The 23,581-nt window shown below is 37.2% G+C and overlaps 2 protein-coding genes and 1 pseudogene across 4 annotated transcripts; 2 read left to right on the forward strand and 1 right to left on the reverse strand.

The window, feature by feature from the left end:
• Positions 1–4,896: 4,896 nt before the first annotated feature.
• On the forward strand, positions 4,897–10,323 carry LOC140987403 (phosphoenolpyruvate carboxylase). Of its 2 annotated transcripts, XM_073455893.1 has the most exons (11): positions 4,897–5,008; positions 5,271–5,478; positions 6,080–6,471; positions 6,587–6,671; positions 7,165–7,387; positions 7,545–7,648; positions 7,756–7,843; positions 7,980–8,134; positions 8,240–9,238; positions 9,324–9,710; positions 9,791–10,323. In XM_073455893.1, exons 2-11 carry the CDS (start codon positions 5,314–5,316, stop codon positions 10,082–10,084), a joined length of 2,892 nt encoding a protein of 963 aa, XP_073311994.1. In that variant the 5' UTR covers positions 4,897–5,008; positions 5,271–5,313; the 3' UTR covers positions 10,085–10,323. The 2 variants fall into 2 exon arrangements, with proteins under 2 accessions (XP_073311994.1, XP_073311993.1); XM_073455892.1 differs by lacking the exon at positions 4,897–5,008 and having other exon boundaries at positions 5,067–5,478.
• Positions 10,324–11,251: 928 nt separating this feature from the next.
• Positions 11,252–15,788, forward strand: LOC140988893 (alpha-1,2-mannosyltransferase ALG9-like; annotated as a pseudogene).
• Positions 15,789–17,768: 1,980 nt separating this feature from the next.
• On the reverse strand, positions 17,769–21,709 carry LOC140987880 (TPR repeat-containing thioredoxin TTL1-like). Of its 2 annotated transcripts, none has more exons than XM_073456603.1 (7): positions 20,475–21,709; positions 19,641–19,836; positions 19,363–19,547; positions 18,948–19,281; positions 18,653–18,860; positions 18,468–18,574; positions 17,769–18,367 (listed from the first exon to the last, which is right to left on the reverse strand). In XM_073456603.1, exons 1-7 carry the CDS (start codon positions 21,374–21,376, stop codon positions 18,215–18,217), a joined length of 2,085 nt encoding a protein of 694 aa, XP_073312704.1. In that variant the 5' UTR covers positions 21,377–21,709; the 3' UTR covers positions 17,769–18,214. The 2 variants fall into 2 exon arrangements, with proteins under 2 accessions (XP_073312704.1, XP_073312705.1); XM_073456604.1 differs by having other exon boundaries at positions 18,653–18,857; positions 20,475–21,708.
• Between the last annotated feature and the right edge of the window lie 1,872 nt (positions 21,710–23,581).

The following is a 23,581-nucleotide window of genomic DNA, read 5'->3' on the forward strand; positions in this document are numbered from 1 at the left end:
TTTACTGTTGTATGTGGACGATATGTTGGTAGCAGGCCCCAACAAAGATCATGTCCAAGGATTGAAGGCACAGTTGGCTAGGGAATTTGATATGAAGGACTTGAGACCAGCAAACAAGATTCTAGGGATGCAAGTTCACCGAGACAGAAGTAACAGAAAGATTTGGCTTTCCCAGAAAAATTATTTGAAGAAAGTCTTGCAATGCTTCAACATGCAAGATAGTAAGCCAATTTCGACCCCTCTTCTTGTTAACTTCAAGTTATCCTCCGAGATGTGTCCTAGCAGTGAAGTAGAGAGGATTGAGATGTCTCGAGTACCATATGCATCAGCAGTGGGAATTTTGATGTTCGCCATGATCTGTACAAGACCGGACATTGCTCAAGCAGTGGGAGCAATTAGTCGGTATATGGTGAATCCTGGAAGAGAGCATTGGAGCACTGTTAAGAGGATCCTTAGATACATTAAGGGTACCTCGAATGCTGCATTATGTTATGGGGGATCGGATTTTACACTCAGGGGCTATGTCGATTCAGATTATGCAGGTGATCCTGATAAGATGAAATCTACTACTTGTTATGTGTTTACACTTGCAGGAGGAGCAGTAAGCTGTGTTTCAAAACTGCAGACAGTTGTGGCGTTATCTACAATGGAGGCAGAATATATGGCAGCTACTCAAGCTTGCAAGGAGGCAATATGGATTAAAAGGTTATTGGAGGAGATCGGACACAAACAAAAGAATGTTCTTTTGTTTTGTGAAAGTCAGAGTGCCTTGAACATCGCAAGGAATTCAGTCTTTCATTCCAGGACTAAACACATTGGAGTTCAATTTCACTTTGTGCGGGAAGTAGTAGAAGAAGGAAGCGTGGATATGCAGAAGATCCATACAAAAGATAACATAGCTGATTTTCTGATCAAGCCAGTGAACATTGAAAAATTTGAGTGATGTAGATTCTCAAGTGGTCTAGCAGAAACGTAAGCAGCATGTAATTGCAAGATTGAAAGGATGTGTGGAGGTTGTTAGAGTAGGTGCACGTCGAGCCAAGTGTTGGCCGAGTGTTCACAATGAAACTCTATGTATAAACAGTCTTTATTTTAATAATATTTGAAATTATTGTTTTGGCACATCTTTATCTGTATACCCATGCTAGTTGCATAGATAAAGCCCTTGAATATACAAATAGTAGAAAGAATATGAGATGCTCATATGATGAGTATCATGAAACTCATATTTGGAATACTGTATATTCTAAACGGTTCCTAGTCGATTCAGCCGCCGCTAAGAAGGATATAGGCCGCTCGAGCTTGAGACTAGGATCTGCGATGTGAGTACCATGTTTCATTGGTAGGGGACATTGTGATGTCCGAGCATGCAGATAGGTGCTCCTGGTAGAGTGCACTGAACAACCCTCCATTAAAGGACTTTCCAAGTGGTTCTCACTTATCGAGTGGAAAAGTCCTAGTTTATGGTTGTACACCATTAGTCCTTATGACCCGGGACAACATTGAGACTCTATGTGCTAGAATTACACTTTGACTTGTTTACCAACTCTCATGGGGTCATCAGGTGGCAAGGCTGGGTGTTCTGTCGAAACATATAGGAGTCGATGCATTGTAGTCGGGGATTCACCGCTTACCTACGGGTATGGATATCCTATGTGTTTTTCATGTATATGTAGTTTGAAATATCTGATCAGAGTATGGTGGTAATTATGAAAGGGGTTTCATAGATTACACCATCGATGCAACTACGACATGACACATAGTATCGATTCATTGACAACTCTCGATATACCAATGGTTGTCGAATCGGTCGGGATATATGAGTTGAAGGGACCGTACTGTACGCTAACCATAATTGAATGGTTCTTGCAGGCACTATCATTTGATACCTAGGGAATCATGTCAGCGATGCTGCTAGGCGTTTAACATGATTGGTTGGGTACTATCAGACTTGAGCTCTGACGTTCTTGTTATCAAGAAGTTGATAAGTAAGAATGGAGCAATTGGGGTATGCTCAAATAAGGACATGTTTAGTCCGAATCACATGGAGATGTGAACCCACGGCTAGTGGTATCAATGAACCATTGAGGGCCACACAAGTACTAGCTTTCTAGATCCCGTTGAGAAGTAAAATAGTTCAATATGTTGAACGGCTTATAAATGAGTTTATAGGCGTAAGGAAAAATAGAAGTATGACTTCTATGAGAGAAATGTAAATTTTAATTTATGGAAGTGTTCCTAAATTAAAATTTTGGCCAAATGAATAATGTATTTGAAAATTGTGATTTTCATAAACATTATTATGGACTAAATTAAATTAATTCAAGTGTTGAATTAATTAAACACTAGTGGACCTAGTAGAGTCCANATGGGAGGTGAAAGGTTGGGAGACAACTTTTTGTATAACCAAGGCTTGGCATGCAACTTTTTTACTTTAACTTTTCCCACAACCAAAAAAATGTCTCTCCTTCTCTCCTAGCATGAATAGTGGCCGAAAATACTATTCATTCTCTCCATTTTTTTGGTTCTTCAATGGTTGGAGAAAACACTCACTTCTCAAAGAAAAATCCTCATATTTTTCTAGTGCAAAATATGAGGGGATCTACCTAGTTGGTGGTGGGCTTAATAGTTGAGCAAGGAGTGCTCAAAGGAAGCTTGAAGATAGTTTCTACCATTGAAGAGCTAAGGTGTTTACACCTTAGTTGGAGCCATACATCAATCCTTTGAGATTGATAGGTACATTTCTTAACACACTATGAATGTCATTATGTGTTTTTATTGTATTTGCTACACAAGAATGTTGGTGGCCGAAAATTTCTCATGAAAAATAAAATTTTTAACTTCCGTTGCGCTTCCGGTCACCGTAACCGATCCTCTTTCAGAGGTGTGTTTGGTTCTCAATCAAATCTCCAAATTTGAGAAATGTCGGCATGAGCATTGAATGAGGTAGGGATGTAGAGACAAAATTATTAACACGTTTTGCAGGCAAAATGTTGACGAAGGAAATTTCGTGGAAAGATGGAAGTCGCATGGTCAAGGAGCTCTATAAATAGAGTTCTCCTCTTTCATTCTGAAATCATCCATTCTTCTAGTTTTCTCTCATCTTATAACATTCTATAATATTTGTGAGGTGTTTGTTCTCCTGTATTAAGAGAGTGTGTGTTCTATTTGGAAATACAGTGACTGGGTTGTACACCGTAAAATATTATAGGGGAAATTCTTTTCATCTTGCCCGTGGTTTTTACCTTAATAATTTTTAGGGGTTTTCCACGTAAATCTCGGTGTCCAGTTTATTCTTTATTTTCGGGTTTATTATCTCAAATTACCGCAAGTGGGACCAACCGTTTACACTTTCTCTTTCTGTTTTGATACAATTTATTAATCTGCTTTGGAGGAATTCATTCAAGTCTTGTGGTGGAGGTCCCATGAATCACGCTTCTTTGCGGTGAAAGAATCAAACAAAGGCATGCAGGCGGTGGAATAAGGCTTGTTTTATACCTACAATTACTATTCTTGGTTTTTTTAAAGGTCAGATATGTTTATTTATCTGAAGAATCTAATAATTATGCTCATCCATATCAAATTATTATTATTATTAATATATACACGTCTTTTTGAGAACAGAACCTAACGCTCGAAAGTCGAAACAACTGAGCTTTCAGCGTCAACCAATTGCCTTGCAGTGCTTCCAGTGCTGGAAGCATTTTGTCAAATATTTGACGTGCTTGACTTGGAAGTTATAGCTTATCGGAATAAAAATGTGATTCATTTTATTCGTTTGCTGATAAATTTAAATGGTTTGATTAAAACTATGAGTTTTTTGCATACTTATTTTGGTATTATAATTAGAACCTTCAAAAGGAGTAGAGTGCGCCAGACCAACCCGCAATTCATCATCTGACAGGATGGGTACGTAGTAAAATTATCAACATAATCCGTCTATTTCATGAGGTAAGGCATGTCAATCGAACAGACCTAGCTACTTTTTAGTTATAACAGGCAAGTTGGCCCGCAAAATGTCTCAATTAACCATTAGGCGAGACGGTTCAAGAAATTGTTAATCTAACCCGCATATTTGGCTGGGCGGAGTGGACAACTCGATGAATCCGAATCATTTTGATAGTTCTAATAATAAGTATCTGCACAACTGAAACATGATTTTTGATTTGTCGTACACTTTTAAAATAGACATTTACCACTTGCTTTGAAATTCTTTTAACAAAATAAGGGTTTGCTCAAGCAGTGGATGTTCCATTTACATCTTCAACCCTTTGACCATATATGCATTGTACTTCTTTCGTTATTAAGTATAAGATTATGTCTCCTGTTAGACGGGTCAATCCTATCGATATTCACAATTAAAAGTGATATTCTTAGCATAAAAAGTAATACTTTTTCATGGATGACCCAAATAAAGATCCGTCTCACAAAATACGACCCGTGAGACCGTCTGACACAAGTTTTTGCCTAAGTATAATTATATCATATGATTTATTTACCACGCTAATAACTTAATATTTTAAAAAATCAAATCGATTAATTACGTTTTCGTAATATATCATAATTATAACCATAACATGATAAACAAAAATACAATAATGAAATTAAGTCATTCACTTATATTACACTATTCGGAGATGTTCATGTCACTGCACGGTGTTATAATTTTTAGAATTATGAAATTTAAAATTTTAAAGCAATAAATTGAATTATGTTATGCTAACTTTATGTACATATATAATTTATAAATATATGTTGTATATAATCAATATATGAAAGTTGGGTGTTTGTGGTTTTGGTAACATTCGTCATCCAGCTTATTGTGTTAAAATAGTTCATAAAAAATATAATTTGATTTTCCGATAAAAAGGGTTCGATGCAATTTTCAATTTTCTTGCTTTGTCTATATATAGATTACCTATTGCCGTGTGTGTAGATCACATTAATATTGCTCCTAATATCTCTTCAACTCTGTTCTCCAAAAATCTCAACGACCACAGATTCTAAGGTACATTCATCGATCATAAACCACTCACTGTTAAACCTTCAATTTATGTGAGTTTTACGACGATGAATAAAAGGGCCATCCTTTTCAAATACAATCTATTGGACGTGAATTGATTTTAAAACTTTTTTCTTGAAGCTGCTATTTTGTCTCACTTTCTAATCCTTGTACGGTTCCTATTTTCTGGGTCCTGATCAGAATTTTGTGGGCTTGTTTCATTGATTCAAGGTTGTGGTTTTGGACTCACCTGTTTTTTTTTTTTCAGGGTTATTGAGAATTGAGATTTCTGACAGGGAGTTCAAGGATTAATGGCAAGAAATTTGGAGAAGTTGGCTTCAATTGATGCTCAGTTGAGGCTTTTGGTTCCTGGGAAAGTGTCAGAGGATGATAAGCTTATTGAGTATGACGCCTTGCTTTTGGATCGGTTTCTTGATATTCTTCAGGATTTGCATGGAGAGGATCTGAGAGAAACGGTATGTATTACTGTAATTATTGTCTTTTGGGATTGGAGACATTATGTTTTTGGAGTTTAATTACTATATGTTTAGATTTTATCGTTAAAAATTAAATCTTGATGTTAGGATTAAACACTAATGTTGTTGCTCAGTCTGAATTTTGGCGCATACCGCATACCCAACTCGAGATTATGTGCTAAAAATATTATAATGTTCAAGCGAGGGTAAAAATCGAGTTCCGAGATTTTTCTAAAAGCACAAGTCTTGACATCCTTTAATGTACTAAGTTGCGACGCTCTATTGAACCCTCCTGGAAGAACTTGTTGATAAAAACTGGATTTTTGTGCTAGTTCTCGTGTCAATAAAATCGTATTCCGAAAAGTGTCTTGTAGAAATCGGGTTTCGCTTGTTTTCAAAGATGTCCATGTCGGTTGATCACAGGATGCTTTGTTACTCCAGCTCCACACTCACTGAGTAAAAGTGACTAATAGTGTTTGAACTGAGTAGGAATATAAATCTTTTACATCATTATTTGAATTTTATCTGATTTATGGTTTGTTTGTTACTATTTTTTGATAGATAGAAGAATTGGTATCTTTAATTTCCATAATTACTTCAGGTGCAAGAATGTTATGAACTTTCTGCCGAGTATGAAGGCAAGCATGATCCTAAAAAGTTGGAAGAACTTGGGAATGTATTGACGAGTTTGGATCCCGGAGATTCAATTGTCATTGCAAAGGCTTTTTCTCATATGCTTAACTTGGCCAACTTGGCTGAGGAGGTTCAAATTGCTTATCGTCGAAGGAACAAGTTGAAAAAAGGAGATTATACAGATGAGAGCTCGGCTACTACTGAATCAGACATTGAAGAGACTCTCAAAAGACTTGTTGTTGATTTGAAGAAGTCTCCTCAAGAAGTTTTTGATGAATTGAAGAATCAAACTGTGGATCTGGTCTTCACTGCTCACCCCACTCAATCTATTCGAAGATCATTGCTTCAGAAACATGGAAGGTCAGTTCTCTAATTACTATGTGTTTTTTTCCGAATAAATAGCTAAGTTTTGGTCTTACTTTTTGCCAAATTGTTCAACTCTTCCCTGCTTATGTGTTGACTTTCACTTGGTCAGGATTCGGAATTGCTTGGCTCAGTTGTATGCGAAAGATATTACGCCTGATGATAAACAGGAGCTCGATGAAGCTTTACAGAGGGAGGTATGTATCGATTATTTTTTAATCCATATCTGTACGGTAATATGTGCTTGGTATATTTTCCTTGGGTTCTTAATTTGTGATAATTGATAAAGCCCTTTCATTTGAATTCATACACGGGTTTGCTTTGATGGACTTAATCTTATCATCGTTAACCAAATTGGGAATACAGATTATTTACTGCATTTCCTTCTTAGGTTCTGGTGTGATTGATAAGGAATTGATATCTTATTTCGTGAAATTTTGTTATATATAATGACGATATGATGAAAATTTGGTGCAAATAACTGAGTTCCCGTACAAAAGGCTGGAAAACGTGGCATTTTCCCTTAAAAATGAGTTCTTATTTTCTCTTCCCTTGAAACATTTTATCTGAACCAATCACACTTGTCATTGTGTATTTAGATATCAAATATGTAATTTATATCTGTTGAATTATCCTAGGACATGCCTTGCTTATTTTGTTGCCTTTTTTTTATCTCATGTCTTTCCACAGATCCAAGCAGCTTTCCGAACTGATGAAATCCGAAGGACTCCCCCGACTCCTCAAGACGAAATGAGGGCAGGGATGAGTTACTTCCATGAAACAATCTGGAAAGGAGTCCCCAAGTTTCTGCGTCGTGTGGATACAGCACTTAAGAATATTGGAATCAACGAGCGTGTTCCATACAACGCCCCTCTAATCCAATTTTCTTCTTGGATGGGTGGAGACCGTGATGGTATATTTTGTATTTCCCAAAATCTAGATCCATTTATAAATTCCGTCACAAAAAGTTTATGTATTAGGAATTAGAATGCATACATCATTGGTATCATTTTCCGGAGTACATTCTTTATTTTCTAGGATTACAATGGTTATTTGTTAATTTATTGCAGGCAATCCAAGGGTAACGCCTGAGGTAACAAGGGATGTTTGCTTATTAGCCAGGATGATGGCTGCTAACTTGTACTATTCCCAAATAGAGGATTTAATGTTTGAGGTATACACGCTGCAAATATGTTGAAAAACTTTTGTTCTTTTTTAAGTTGACAGACGAGCCGTACAACGTGTATGTGGCTAATATTCAAAACTTCATTGGCCTTATAGTTGTCAATGTGGCGTTGCAATGATGAACTTCGTGTTCGAGCAGATGAACTGCACAGATCTTCAAGGAGAGATGCAAAGCATTTCATAGGTAACACAAAAATGCTTTTTCTGTAAATTTATGCAGTATACTTCTTATTAATGAACGTTATATTTTTGTTATGCAATCTACATAATTAACTGTATTTGTAATCAATCATTGATGTGTTCAAATGTATCATTCTCAGAGTTTTGGAAAACAATTCCACCAAACGAACCTTATCGGGTCATTCTTGGGGATGTGAGGGATAAGCTCTATCAGACACGCGAGCGTTCTCGCCATTTATTAGCTCAGGGAACATCTGATGTCCCAGAGGAGACAACCTACACCAATGTGGAGCAGGTATTTTTTTTTTGTAATTTTCATGAGCATCTTAAAGCAAGATTCGCATAAACCAGAACTCTGGACTTAATCTCGTTATGCTAAATTAGTTTATTTTTATCGTAGTTTTTGGAGCCCCTTGAGGTGTGCTATCGATCTCTTTGTGATTGTGGGGACCGGCCAATTGCTGATGGGTCCCTTTTAGATTTTCTGAGGCAAGTTTCCACCTTTGGGCTATCTCTCGTGAGACTCGACATAAGGCAAGAGTCAGACAGGCATACAGACGTTTTAGACGCAATTACCAAGCACTTGGATATTGGGTCATATAAGGAGTGGTCTGAAGAACGTAAACAAGAATGGCTCCTGTCTGAACTCAGGGGCAAGCGACCCCTCTTTGGAGCCGATCTTCCAAAAACCGAAGAGATTTCTGATGTTTTGAACACATTCCATGTTTTGGCGGAACTCCCATCTGACTGCTTTGGTGCATACATCATTTCAATGGCTACTGCCCCGTCTGACGTGTTAGCGGTCGAGCTTTTACAGCGTGAATGCCATGTGAAGCAGCCGTTGAGAGTCGTTCCACTTTTTGAGAAATTAGCTGATCTAGAGGCGGCTCCTGCCGCTGTTGCACGTCTTTTCTCAATTGATTGGTACAAAAACAGGATCAATGGTAAGCAAGAAGTCATGATTGGGTATTCGGACTCTGGAAAAGATGCTGGTCGGCTATCTGCAGCTTGGCAATTGTACAAGGCTCAGGAGGAACTTATAAAAGTTGCCAAAGAATTCGGGGTGAAACTGACCATGTTCCATGGTCGAGGAGGGACTGTTGGACGAGGAGGTGGCCCTACTCATCTTGCTATATTGTCTCAGCCGCCAGACACCATACGTGGATCTCTGCGTGTTACAGTTCAAGGAGAAGTTATTGAGCAGTCGTTTGGGGAGGAGCACTTGTGCTTCAGAACACTTCAACGTTTTACAGCTGCTACACTAGAACATGGAATGCATCCCCCGGTTGCCCCCAAACCCGAATGGCGTGCGCTTTTGGATGAAATCACTGTTATTGCCACAGAGGAGTATCGGTCAATCGTTTTCAAAGAACCACGATTTGTCGAATATTTTCGCCTTGTAAGTAACTACCACATATTGAATAATATTTATTCCTGGTCTAGTATTTGTTTGACTGAAAGTATTCATGCAAAAAATGTTTTAGGCCACACCAGAATTGGAGTATGGTCGAATGAACATTGGGAGTCGTCCATCCAAGCGTAAACCTAGTGGGGGCATTGAATCCCTTAGAGCCATCCCATGGATCTTTGCCTGGACACAGACCAGATTTCATCTCCCTGTCTGGCTTGGTGTTGGAGCAGCATTCAAATATGCCTTGCAGAAGGATATTAAAAACCTGAAAATGCTGCAGGAGATGTATAACAAGTGGCCTTTCTTTAGAGTCACAATTGATCTTATGGAAATGGTTTTCGCCAAGGGCGACCCTGGTATTGCTGCATTATTTGACAAACTCCTCGTTTCAGAAGAGTTGTGGTCATTCGGTGAGCGTTTGAGGGCCAACTACGAGGAGACCAAGTCTCTTCTTCTCCAGGTAATAACCTTTTTGCCTATACAAGGTTTCGTCGAAATTGAACTTGAATACTATGAAACGAAACCATCTTCTTTTCACAGATTGCTGGACACAAGGATCTCTTAGAAGGTGACCCGTACTTGAAACAACGACTCCGATTACGTGACTCGTACATTACAACATTAAACGTGTGCCAAGCTTACACCCTGAAAAGAATCCGGGATCCGAACTACCATGTGACGCTGAGGCCCCATATCTCAAGAGAGTACATGGAATCCAAATCGGCTAATGATCTCGTGAAGTTGAATCCAACGAGCGAATATGCCCCCGGACTGGAAGACACGCTCATTTTGACCATGAAGGGTATTGCTGCTGGACTGCAGAACACTGGTTAATTCTTCCCATCTCCCATTTTTCGTTTAAGCTCGACACTTCCCCCTCCCAACCGATTCATCACAGAGGCTGTGATCTTTGTGTCTTGGAAAATTTGGACGCACTTCTGCTCTAAGTCATACTATATAAATCTTGATCTCGTTACTATGCTAGATGCAAGCCCTTTGATCAAATTTTAATAATTACTTTCTTGTACTTTTGGCACTTGCTATAGTTCAATAATGGTGAATTGGTTGGTATCCTTTTTATGTAGTTTCAGTTTTCCTTTTAGACGTGATCTCTTTTCTTTCAAAAACTGGTAATAACAGCAATTTAAAATATACTCATATTATAACAAAAAACTAGTTAAAGATAAACAATCAGGCAAGGTTTTCCATTTCCACTAGGGTGAACAAAAATCCAGCGATTCGGGAAATATTCGAATTCAAGCTCTAAAAAAAATCGATTCAGAACTCAGACGTGAAGTTGAGAAAGTAAATTAATTTAGTTATAACTTCAACCCGCTTCACTATAAAGTCTGATCTAAATAAATACGCAAACTTTGTTTTAAGTTCGTCGACTTGTTTCAAACTTTAAAATTTAATAATAATAAATATATAAAAAGCTGATGTAGATGCCTAATAAAAATACTAGGAACTCTGGTTCGGTTTGGAAATATTTTCAAACCCATTTGAACTCGACTGGAATATTCGATCGACTCCATGAGCCACTCGATTTATTTTCATCACACCTCACAGGATAAAAGATGTTTTTTTAAATGAAGGATAAAAGAATATTTCACTTCATATAAATGGAGATTATTATTATTTATGATGTTAGAATTTGTAGCTACTATCATTCGATACGTACTGAGTAAATCCCTAAACTAACGTAATAACTTGCAAATCATGTTAGTCGGATAAATATACTGAACAATCTCTATATCATAAGCTCGTACAAGAATACGTTGGTAAGAGATTATTTTTTATTGATTAGGAGTAATCTAATTATTTGAAAAATCAAGACTCTTAAATTAAGTATTTTATGCATTAAATATTATATACAGTTACAATTTCAATATATCCATGGTATAGGTGTGATAATAATAATAAAAAAGGATCCAAAATCTAAAAAACAATTTTAAAAGAAATCGGATCCAAAATGAAGCGGGTTATAGAATTTGAAGGACCCGAATGATTTTAGGTTCCCATAAACGAGGCAACAAAGCAGAGCAAGCTCAAGAGTAAGAGAAAAAGCAAAAGCGAAGGAATCAAATTGAAAATCTGAAGAAGAAATTTGCACACTGAGAAACGGCGACAGGGAATGGCTCAAACGACAAGGCAGCGGCGCTCATCGCCGATGGATCTGCATACGACGTCTTCTCCTCGTCCGTACTCGAAACTCGACAAGCCGGAAAAATCGGGCAGCGACCGGGGATTCAGGTGGTTTTTGCCTTTGGTGTCGCTGGGGATGCTACGGTATATGAGCGCCACATCAAACATCCTGCACGATTGCGACGAGGTCTTTAATTACTGGGAGCCACTTCATTTCCTCCTCTACAAGTCTGGCTTTCAAACATGGGAATACAGGTTCTGTAGTTTTTGATTTATTAAAGCTCTGATTTTGATGTGTGGGAAGATGATGTGAAATTCCGCGGCGATGGTTTAGTTATGGAATGAATGCTAGGTAAATTGATCAATTGCAGTTGGAAGTTTTTGGTAATGTCTAAGCATCTTGAAAATCCAGAAGGGAATGTTGTTGAGAGTTAAAAAATGTATACCACGTTGCTTTTGGATCGATGCCTCGCCATTTATGCTCTCGATTGGTGCAAGTAGTTTGTATTTCCTCTTGAGTTTGTTTCTTCTTCTTATTATATGGCTGTCATGGCATTAGACTTGAATAACGCATCACTTGACAAGCCGTGTCATTTATATGCAAGTGGAACAAGCATGTAAAGGGTTGACATTGTTTGCATGCTCTGTGTGGCCTTAAATTAAACTTTAGCTCCAGATTCTTGGGGTACTATATAGTTCTTTCGAGGAATCTTGCTGCTCTAATTGTTGCTGATTTTAAATAACTTTTGTCAAATATTAATATAGGATGTCTGTCTACTGCAGCTCCCAGTTTGCGCTTAGGTCCTATTTGTATATAGTTTTCCACAACTTAATTGGTTAGCCTGCTTCGCAGTGGTTTGGTGAAGAAAAAGTAAGATTATGTCTGTCTTTAACTGTTCATTTCTTCAGCTGAAAAAAGTTTAATTTTCTAAGCACAAATTCATTGTGCTGAATAAGTAATTAAAATTTCAGGTTAGAGTCTATGCTATTAGGATTTTTCTCAGGCTGCTCTCTGTTATTGCAGATGCTGCCCTTGTTGTAGCCCTTTCCCGGAAGTATGGGAAATGTCTGGCTTCATATACACTTGCGATGCTATGCTTAGCCAGTGGCTGTTTCTTTGCAAGCACTAGTAAGTAGATCTTTTAGAATTGATTGTTTATAATTCTCTAGGGACTGGTTGTTGACAATTGTGTGTGCCCCTGTATAAATAGGAGTTGAGGGTCCGTGTAGTATGCATTAGGAGTTACCCTTACTTACAGTTTAGATATGCATGCAGATATGTGTGTGTGGGGGTGGGGGGGTGGGTACTGGGTTCTCATGGTATTCCCCTTTTAAAGCTTTGAATTTGTTGGTTGGACTTCACTTGCAGGTTTCCTGCCAAGTTCGTTCTCTATGTATGCTATGTCTCTATCATCAGCACTTTTTCTTTTTGAGAAGCCAGCAGCTGCTGTTGCTATTGCTGCCGGTGGAGTTATTCTAGGGTGGCCATTCTCAATCTTGGCTCTGCTTCCTGTTACAATTTATTCTCTCTATAGAAGGCTCAATTATGCATTTGTGTCTGGTGTAGTGACTTCAGTTACTCTTTTGGTGAGTTATAACCACTCGAGCATGTGAAATTTAGAGATTCTTTGCTATCTTCCTGCATCAAATATGGCTCTTATCCCGTACTTATGGTTTTATTTATTTATTTATTTTTAATTTTTGCACGATTGCATATTGTATAACACATATTTCAACAATGTCCCAGGCATTATCTCTGTTGGTCGACCACTTCTACTACAAAAAGTGGACTTCTTCCGTTCTCAATTTGTTAATGTATAACGTCATGGGTGGTGGGGAGAGTCATTTGTATGGTACTGAAGGGTCAACATTTTACCTGAGGAACTGTTTCAGTAACTTTAACTTATGTTTCATTCTTGCATTGCTGTTCATTGCAATTCTTCCCATTTCAAAGAAGAAGTATGCTCCAGAGTTGTTTTTAATCATCTCGCCTATCTATATTTTGCTAGCTTTCATGTCATTACAGCCACACAAAGAGGAAAGGTAAATTTATTCTTCTTCCCTCCCTCCCTCCTGAGTCCTGACGGTCGAGTTTCAAACTTTTTATCCATATATAGCCTTTTTAAGATTCACATGCCACGTTGACACCTATGGATCATTTTTTATAATTCATAGGTGGTGATTAAATAAATGCAGTTTTTGACTCCACATGTCTTCTATTGTAGAAACAAACGTCGTCATTGATATTTTCTAAGGTATTTGGAAAATGCTAGATAAAATTTTCTGTTGCCGATGTGTCTTTTCTTATGTTTTTGTCATGACAAACAGCCTTCTCTCAAGTTTTTTATTTGATTTAATTTGGTAGACATGTTATTTTTTGGAAAAGTTTTTTAACTAACTTGGATATGAGAATTGTGCATCTGGTTTCTCAGTGTTATTAAACTTGGGAAAAAGTCTTAAATCTCATATGCCAGTAGTAACTTCTTGGAAATCTACTGATTTACTCATAAAAAAGAGAGATATATTACTAAGTCTAAGTTTGCATGTAGATGAAAATGGCTGTTAATTTGGTTGTTACCCCTGATGTTACAGATTCCTTTATCCTATGTTACAGATTCCTGTATCCTATATATCCACTTATTTGTGTTGCTGCTTAAGCTGTCATTGAGAGCTTCCCCGATTTTTTCCGGGATAACTACAATCCCAATGATTATTCTCTACTCGTTATGGTATTTTGAATTCTTTTTTGAGAGAATGTTAACTTACATATTCGTACACAAATCTCTGGTAGATTCAATAGTTGATGCTAGTTTGGAACTTACTCTTGCTTTGTCTCTGCAGATTGCCAAGACTCTGCGTCCTCTGGTTCTTGGACTGATTTTATGTTTCTCACATGCTAGGACATTTTCCATTATTAATGGTTATTCAGCTCCCTTGGAGATCTATAAGCATTTGGAACACCATGATAATGCAGGGAAAGGTAAGAAGCAGTTATGTGCGTAATTATTTAATGCTGGTCCTAAATGGAAATTTATTGTCTTATATCATATTATTCTGTCTAGTAGGATCAGTTTGAACAGATTTTGTATGTGATAATATGGTTTACCGTTTATATGTGCGTGAAGAGAGATGTAATTAACTTTTACGGGTTAATTCTCCTGCTTTTTCCTTTTCTTTGCTGCTTTTATATTTTTTTATTGTCAAAGTTAGGATTTCTGCCTACCAATCTGTCAAGAATCTTAAAAGCTGAAACAAGGTTAGGGATTTCTATTTCATACAAGTCTTTGGGTTCATCTTTTTGGTTTTCCCAATGTATGCATTGGTAATTCATCATGTGATGATGATTTATCGCCTACTTTCAAGGATCATAAAAAAAAAATGGATTGTGCGCGCAAGGTAACAAAATGTATTTTGAGCTCTTGAGTCTTCTAAGATGATATGTGTCCGATTAGTTGAACATGAGTATCCGATCATGAATAAGAAAAAAGGCGATTTCCCAACCTTGTAGTAGGGTGTTAAAAGTTTAGAAGCTGCTACACGGCATGTCCAGGTCCCGTGTGTATGTATTGTACTGGGATTGATCCCATCCTAAAATGGTATCAAAGATGAATTTTATGATTCACACCCATTTCCTGCTTTGTATGTGCTTACATGGACAAAAGGTTCTCTCCTCTGTGTTCGAAGTGAGTGGCATCGATTCCCGTCTTCTTTTCTTGTTCCTGATTACGTGAAAGAGGTTTGGTGGATAGATGATGGGTTCAGAGGTCTTCTCCCCTTTCCGTTCAACTCCACATTGGGTGGAACATCTGCAGCTCCACCATATTTCAACAACAAGAACCAGGCATCACATCAACAATATGTAATTCAGTTCTACCTAGTTGATTTTAACTATTTTTTTCATGGTTCATTTTGCTTCTTATTCATTTTACTCGTGATGACTTTCTTTCCTCTCTTGTTCTACCAATATTCGTGCAGCTCCAAGATTTAGATAAATGCACTTTCCTTGTGGAACTACAGCTCCAAAGACCTTATGTTTATCGAGGGAGCGACTTTAATACATGGGAGGTAAAAGTCTGAGTCCTGTCTCTCTCTCTCTCTCTCTCTCAAAACACTTGTCAATCTTCTTGAACTTTTTCTGCAGGTGGTTGCAGCATTACCTTATCTAGATCGGGAATTGTCACCTCCCAAGTACCGGTCATTCTTTGTTCCATACCTTTGGCAGCAGAAAAATGTATTCGGCCTGTACAAACTACTCAAGAAAATATCAAAATCATAGCATGGTCCAGCTTGTTGCAACTTTTTGTAGGTAATATGTGATTTTGTGTTTATGTTGTCATTCAAGCAGTTGAGTCAATGGGCACTTCGCAAGCCAAGAGCTGTACTCGTTCGAAACTTTAACAGATAAGCATACTTGTGTCTGACGTTTTAGAACTACGGAACTAAATCTACAACGTTGTTAGAGTTACAGAATTAGATTTGGCGACGCACGACACTCCTAGTATGGAACTAAATTTGAAGGAATGCTCATCCTATGAAACTCAAAAAGCAAGCAGGCTTACTGCTCATTCATCCTTACCCGTTACCAATTATTAGATTCTTTTCTTTGCTTCTGTTATTTCATATATTTAGATGAATGATACATATAATATTAGCATCTTATATTGACAGAATCTTTTCAAATTGATCCATGCCATTCTGCTGAATAAACAGAGCAAAGAATAGGGACAACATTTGTAAAGGGGAATTGAACGGCTAATTAAAAAAGAGTCGAGACCAAAGTTATGGACAAGTAGCAAAGTTTATATTAGCATTTTTTTTTCATTTTAAATGACCATCGTGCAGGAGGCGTGTTTGCCTCTGCAACTATAGAAATATTCACAAGCTATATTTATGTACATTAAAAATTAAAATTTTCGATTATAAAGTTAATGCAGCTATCCCTGTCTATATCTTATTTATATTCGGGCATAGCATTAATTTCACCTTGCATAACATAAAATGTCCGATTTTCTACGGAGATGGGCATTTAATTACGTTTGTCAGTGCAAAATATTAATGCCTTAAAAATTATATTTAGTAAAAATTTATTAAACTATCTTCTGTCAACCGTATTTTGGGGGAAATGGAATCCACTGGAAAAAGGAAAATTCCCATTTCACTCATCAGTTACTTAGGATACTTTACATGGACCCTTGGGAGTGCTGCCAAACTTCGAACGATATTACTTTAGAAGGTAAGTATCTTACCTCTTTACGTTCTAATCTTACTAATATATTTTTTTTGAATGGAAGAAAAGTTTATTACAATTGAGTCTTCCTAAAATTTCATCTCAAATCTTGTACTCTGGCATTAAATAAGCTATAAATCATAGATTACTAACTTTTAGTAAAGCCGGTGTAGGATTCATATCATGTGATATTTTTTGTAAGTATAAACACAAAAAAATTGGGGCAACATCTCTCCAAACAACATGCTCTGCAACTTGCAAGTAGAAACACCAGAAATAGGGCAACATCTCATGGGTATGAAGTTGTTTTCGCACCCACTTCTTAGACTTTAATTTATTACCAACTTATGTGTGGGTACTGTTTGAAAGGTGCCAAGTGAGGCATTAATTGCCAACATGTGATTTTTTTTTTCCTTCAGCTTTTTTTCTCTATTTCTTTATCGGATGCTTACATGTGATTTTTGGCAGAGTAGAAAAATGCGAACTTTCATCAAAGGTTCTCAACTCAGCCAGCCGCTTTACATCTCATGCGCACTAAATTTCCTTTTTTCATGCGGGGAAAATAAACTAAATTTTTCAGAAAAATATGGTGCACTATTTTCTGTGCAACACCAATTTGCAGTTCACTATTATTATTATTTTTTGTTTTAAAAAAAGGAAAATGGTGGCAAATAATGGTATCAAAAAACCATAAACTATTTATTTATTTTTTGAAAAAAAAAACATAAATTATTGGTTCTAGAAAGAGCCCGACTTATGTGAGCAGGAAGTGGAAGGCACGTTCAGATTATCCATGAGAAATTAATGCCACCATTTACCGGAAGTCATCACAATATTAGGACAATAGTTGACAAAATGAAGTCATAAATAAGGTGCATAATCAAAGAATAATAGCAAAATTAAGTTGAAAGGAACAAGATGGAAACTTTTGATTAGTATGTCTTCAAAACAATACAAAGGCAAAGAAAGATGAACTTTTGAAGTAATTCTTATAGTAAAAACGCGGAGAAAAAAATACATTAATAACGGTCATATTTCACCTTCTTATGTGGTCGTCTAATGTTTCCCCACCAAGGCATCCATTCCTTAAAAGTTTTTGTGTATAATATGTGTATATATAGACGCATATAGAGTATAAACCACATCTAAAAGCCAACTTGAAATGCCTCTCGATTCGTTTCAAATATTCTGTTACACTTGGTGTTACATTCTCTATTATAATGATGATATTGGAATGTCAACCAATTGTCTTATTATGCCTATTTTCTTGAAATAACATGTATAGCGAAGTAGCTGGTCTGCCGGAGAACAGTAAGAACGGGTTCGGAAAGAAGTTTTAAATGATCACATATGGATAAATGTAAGGAAGACGGAATCAGATGAATGAATGAATGAATAAAAGACCAAAAGAGACCTCAGTTATGACTTATAATGCCCTGGTAATGGCCAGATATGGCTCCACAGAGAATCTTCTTGTAGCACTGGCGCAGCCTTGTATGATGCAAATGAGCGACGATTTATGATGCGCCAGGGTTTTGAAGATGCAAGTTGAATTTCCCGAAACTGGTATAGGAGCCTCGGGCATCCATTATCTACATACTATAATGTCTCAACGAGGATTCCAAGATCTCTGGACTTGGGCAAACCATTTCCTTTACCCGGATGCCATTTTTGTAAATCTTGATTGTGGGTACGCTTCTAACATTCTCGGCATTGGCGATTGCAGGGCTTTCCTCGATATTCACCTTAAAGTTTAAGGTAAACACACAGTTTTAAGGTATTTACACGTGTTTTTAAAGAACAATAGTCAAAGACCGGATTAAAAAAGAGGCAAAACTTTCTGACCTTAAGAAAATTAATGGAGGGATAGCGGACGCATAATGTATCCAAGAACGTTGAGATATGTTTGCATTGAACATCCGAACAGACTTCAAAATGGACCACAGATGCACCTGTAATTTTCTATATATGATCATTAACTTGCTACAAAGACTACTCTATTAAGATTAATGAAAAATTGGAGCAGCTACCAGACGACGAAATTTCTGCTCGGAACTGCTCGAGCCCTGAAACGGTCTCGACTTCTCCGCCAAATTTCATGTTATAAACGTCTTCACCACGTGATTTCTTAAACGCAATTTGCACATGAAACAACGATTCGGCAACTTCTTTGTCTTCTGGGAGTTCCTTTCTTAATAGCTCGTAATCCCTCAAAGCTTCACTCCAGCGCTCAAGCTGCTATAACATTTGACGTTTGATCACACTTTTAAAAGCTGCAACACAGTAGAGTATGGAAGTAGGTTTGGTAATGATAAGTTATTTGACCTTGCTATTTGAGGCAGCTCTTCGTAAGAGAGCTTTGGTATAATTGGGTTGAATACGTAGAGCCTGGTTACAGTCGTCTACTGACCGTTCCCACTGACCGAGCTTAAACCAACAAGCTGCTCGGTTACAGTATAGCACGGGATTGAAAGGATCAAGTCTGAGACCTTCTCCATAGGCAGAGCAGGCTTCAGTGAACCTTTCTGATTTGAATAGATCATTCCCACGAACACGAGCTCGTCCCACCAACCTTACATTATCAAGTAGAATTGAGATTTCAGCATTCTGAGGATCAATCTGCCATGCTTGCTCGATAGTAGTAAGTGCACTATCAAACCTGCAAACTTTCATGGTTCTAATCATACTTTGAACCCTACAATCAATCTACCTGAGGGAATGCGGAAAATTCTAAGCTCACCTTCCTCGTGCCAACTCAATTTGGGTTCTAACAAAAAACAGGTATGCTTCAAAATGCATTCCAAATATCTTAGACTGGAACTGCGAAATAGTCCGCATTTCAGATTTGGAAATATTTGGAAGGGCTAAAAAGGCATCATCTAATTGGTGAAGTTTCAAGAGTGACTCTGCTCTACATGCACAAAGCTGTAAATTCAAATACAACCAGTTCAATTGAGGTAAAAGTTCTTTCATGGTTTAGAAATAAATAATAGTGGGACGTAAAGAAATTTATCGAACCTGAGGTGAGGAATCAGCACCAGAAGCAATGGCAGCATCAACTTCTCTCAGCGTGCTTCTCCAGTCTCCAACTCTCCGAGAATCTGTGCACTTTATCAAATGCTTCTCTACCGACTGCAACTTCTGTACCTCTAAGGGATCTGCCTGATGCCCGGGAAAACAAAGATGCTTCTGGGCGTTCTCAACCTGTCCTAAACTGTCGTGCTCGGAGGAATTAGGTAGTTTTCTAGAGTTAAATGAAAGCTAAAAAAAAATTTGGACAACCTTCGACAAAAGCAAAAAGCAGAAACTACAAAAACCAAATGGATATAGAATTCATTACACAAACCAAGGAAATTGAGTCTTTCAACAACAAAGTGATCATAATCATGACAATGCTTGCAAAACTACATGAACCAATAAATTAATCTAGATCCTTGCACTGACGACAGAAGGAATGAATAGATTCAAACATTTGAGGGTCATTTTGATGCTTTCAGTTTCTTATCACTTTAACCTCAAAAGCCTCCACATATTCTAATGGCAAAATTTGAAACACAAATGGGAAGGACTTAGCACGATGGGGAACTAAAAGAAAATACAATTGACAAAATCCACTTAAAACGACAAGAAGGAATCCACGTTGTAGCCTCGGTTTGATGCACATAAAACATTCACTAACTCGATAGTGAATCAGTCTTGCCACGATCCACTCACTACAGTTAAATCAATTGACATTTCAAAAGGCTAAATAGAAGCTAATCTATTCTCCGAAATTATTGGAAAGAATAAGAATCAAACTTTGAGGCTTTCACACACAACCCGACAAAAATCACTCTTTATCCACAAACTCACCTAAGAAGCAAAGATCCTAAGCGGTGGTGCGCCCGTGCATACTCTGGATCTAACCTAATGGCCTCTTCACATTCCCTAACAGCTTCGGCCAACCGCTTTAGCCCCATCAGAGCCGCAGCCCGATTGCAATGGTACGCAGCATTCCTCGGAGAGATAGCGATGGCCTTCTCATAAAGGCTCAAAGCCTCTGCAAATTGACCCTTCTTGTAGTTCTCATTCCCCATTCTCTTCAACTCCTCCGGATCATTACCATTGCAAACTCCCATTTTCAAGCCCGGATCTCTTGTGGGTCCACTATCTGCGACAGATTTAGATGCAATACCACCCCGCATTATACTGCCATGTCCATAATTCCCTGCACCAAACCTTAATACATCGGTTCTCGTTGGACGACTCACCATGCCGGTTTTCAAAAACCGGCCGGGTGGGCAAATGTTCCCGGTTGGAACTACATTTCCGGCTGGAGAGCTGACGGACCCAGTACCAGAGTAAACAACCGAGTGCGATCCACTGGAATGCGAACGTCTGTGGCCCGGCTTAGAGCTTCGGGCCGTTGATGGAGAACTCACCGCAGAGAGCTCACCTGAGTAGCTTTTGGTGTTGGAATCAGGCGTCTTGGGCATATTCAGGTTAGGCCCGGCGGACATTCTGCCGGAGACCGATCCCGAGGAACTGGAACTACTGCTTGTGGTGGTGGTGGTAGTTGCTGTGGAGGTGGCAGAAACGCGACCACCAGTTCTGGTCCTGAACGGCGAAAAGCTGGAACCCAGATCGAGCTCCCGGAAATCCGGCTTGTTAACGTCAACGCCATTATCTTCTTCCCCACAACTTAAAGAACTCCTCAACCGATCCGACAGGGTCTCCGAACCAAACTCCGACGCGGTTTTCTTATACTGTGACATTTCCGCACGCACGCCTTTCTATCTACAACAAAAAATATGCACTACGTATCCCGAAAGCAATTAATCCTGCGTGAATTCTTACAACCAATACGAAGCAGTTAACATAAAAGCTCCCACAATAGCAGCAAAAGAAAGAGAGAGGGAGATGGGGATCTCGTGAATGAATGCGAATGCATGATGCCGAAGAAGAAGAAAAATGGAGAAGGAGAGAGAGTAGAGGAAGATGAAGAAGCAGTATTTATGTATAATGGTGGTAGGGAAGATGTTTTCATGGCTTCTCAAATCTCACCTGCTTCTTCACGAGACGCCTCTCCTCACTCTCTCCATTTACTCTCTAAAAAAATAATTAATAAATTTATTTTTAAAAAAATATTTAATTAATATATTTTTAAAAATTATTATTTTTATCTTTATTATTATTGAATTTAAAAATTCTGGAATTATGGAGCTCAAAAATAGGTGGTAGTAGTCGATATTCATATGTTCATAGCTTATTTTATTAAAAATTTAATATTCCAATTGATAATCACTTCCAAATTTATAATGTCTAATTAACTACGATTCAAGGGAAAAAAATTATTATTTTTCTTTTTTTTTTTTTTACAATTTGAAATATTGGGTTTTTACTTTATTTTGTGGAAACGTGAATTTATAATTAATGATTCTTGCATTATATTTAAATAGGAATAATGCTTCTCATTTTCCATCCAAATCCCAAACAAATGGTCTGACAAACATTTTTTTTAAAATTTAAATTCAAATATAGTTTTAAATTTAATTGTGACCAAACTGCAAATGTTACAATCCAATATTGTTTAAAATATATATTAATATATTNTAATTTTTATTGTAATTGTAATATGTTTTCTCGAGAAAATAAAATAGTATGGGATTTGGTAGTTTGGCATCAAAATCAGTTACTATAAATGTGATTAATAACATTAAATTTTTTTTTAGAAAAATTATTCATTGGCCGATTTTGACAGCGGATAACCTTTTCTGAGTCTGGATATCTCTTATTATTATATGATATGATATTTAATTTTTTTATTGTAATTATACATACATATATATATATATATATCTTATCTTATGTATATATATATATATATGTGTTTGTATATATTGGCGTCCCCTTGGATTCCTCTGTGCGTTGGAGAACTTTTAAGTGTGTAAGCAGCTGACGTAAGATATTTATTTATAAGCTGGTCCAAGTTCCCAACGTTTCCCTAATTCTGCATGTCATTCTGTTTCCATTATTACCCCCACAGATCCCCTCGATTTACGAAAATGCCTCGTTTTATATTATATGGGTGTGAATTAATGGAATATTTCCACACTAAACTGACAAACGATAGGCAAAATCAACACACACATTTTTTTAACAGGTAAAAATTTGTGTGAGACGAATATCTTATTTTGGTCATCTATGAAAAAGTATTATTTTTTTATACTGAGAGTATTACTTTTTATCGTGAATATTAGTAGAATTGATCCGTCTCACAGATCTTTCACAGATAAATATCTGTGAGACCTGTCTCACAAAAGATCTATTGTTTTTAAAAAACTAAAAAATAAAGTTTCAAATTTGATTGTGGGTTGTTATACTTCTACTAGTGGTTGGGAGAATATAAAAAAATTTGATTATTTAACTTCTAGAAATTTAATTTTGGATGCACTGATTTTTAGTTATGATTGTGTAAAAGATTCATCAAAATGTTTCAACTGCCATACTAATGAAATTTAGGGCTATTAACTAAAATGCTGTTTTTGAGATCGCATATAAACTTTCAATTAATTGACTTTGCATATTTTAGATAGGAAAAAAGTAATAAGACTGTCAGCACCCATGAATCATGCATTGTAGTGGTATAATTATCTTGCTTATTATGGGAAAGATCGGAGTTTAACTCCGATTGAAAACTCAATAAACCGTCTATTCGATTTGCGAAAAAATTAATAAGACTTGTGAATAATTGAAAAATAAAATGACAAAAAATAAAAATATATATATACATGTTACGCGATCAAAAAATATTGTTTCCTATTTTAAAAATCTTTAATTTCTTTCATACATGGAATTTACACTTTTTTTTATGTTTCACAAGAGCGATGAATGCAATTAAGGGGTGTTATGGGAAAGTGAAAAGCTAGGGCGGACAGACAGAAGCAGCTGGCCATGTGCAAGAGATTGGGGTGCCAGCT

Source organism: Primulina huaijiensis, chromosome 11 (genome assembly GCF_012295235.1).
Source record: "Primulina huaijiensis isolate GDHJ02 chromosome 11, ASM1229523v2, whole genome shotgun sequence".
Lineage (NCBI taxonomy): Eukaryota > Viridiplantae > Streptophyta > Magnoliopsida > Lamiales > Gesneriaceae > Primulina > Primulina huaijiensis.

What these genes read in the sequence shown, in the direction of transcription:
- LOC140987403 (XM_073455893.1), top strand. Translation starts at nt 5,314, where the DNA reads ATGGCAAGAAATTTGGAGAAGTTGGCTTCAATTGATGCTCAGTTGAGG. An exon ending in TAGAGGATTTAATGTTTGAG is followed by an intron (nt 7,649 to 7,755) that starts GTATACACGCTG and finishes TTGGCCTTATAG; the next exon opens with TTGTCAATGTGGCGTTGCAA. An exon ending in TTGTCGAATATTTTCGCCTT is followed by an intron (nt 9,239 to 9,323) that starts GTAAGTAACTAC and finishes AAAATGTTTTAG; the next exon opens with GCCACACCAGAATTGGAGTA.
- LOC140987880 (XM_073456603.1), bottom strand. Translation starts at nt 21,376, where the DNA reads ATGTCACAGTATAAGAAAACCGCGTCGGAGTTTGGTTCGGAGACCCTG. An exon ending in TTAGGATCTTTGCTTCTTAG is followed by an intron (nt 19,837 to 20,474) that starts GTGAGTTTGTGG and finishes CGAGCACGACAG; the next exon opens with TTTAGGACAGGTTGAGAACG. An exon ending in AGCAGAAATTTCGTCGTCTG is followed by an intron (nt 18,575 to 18,652) that starts GTAGCTGCTCCA and finishes AGAAAATTACAG; the next exon opens with GTGCATCTGTGGTCCATTTT.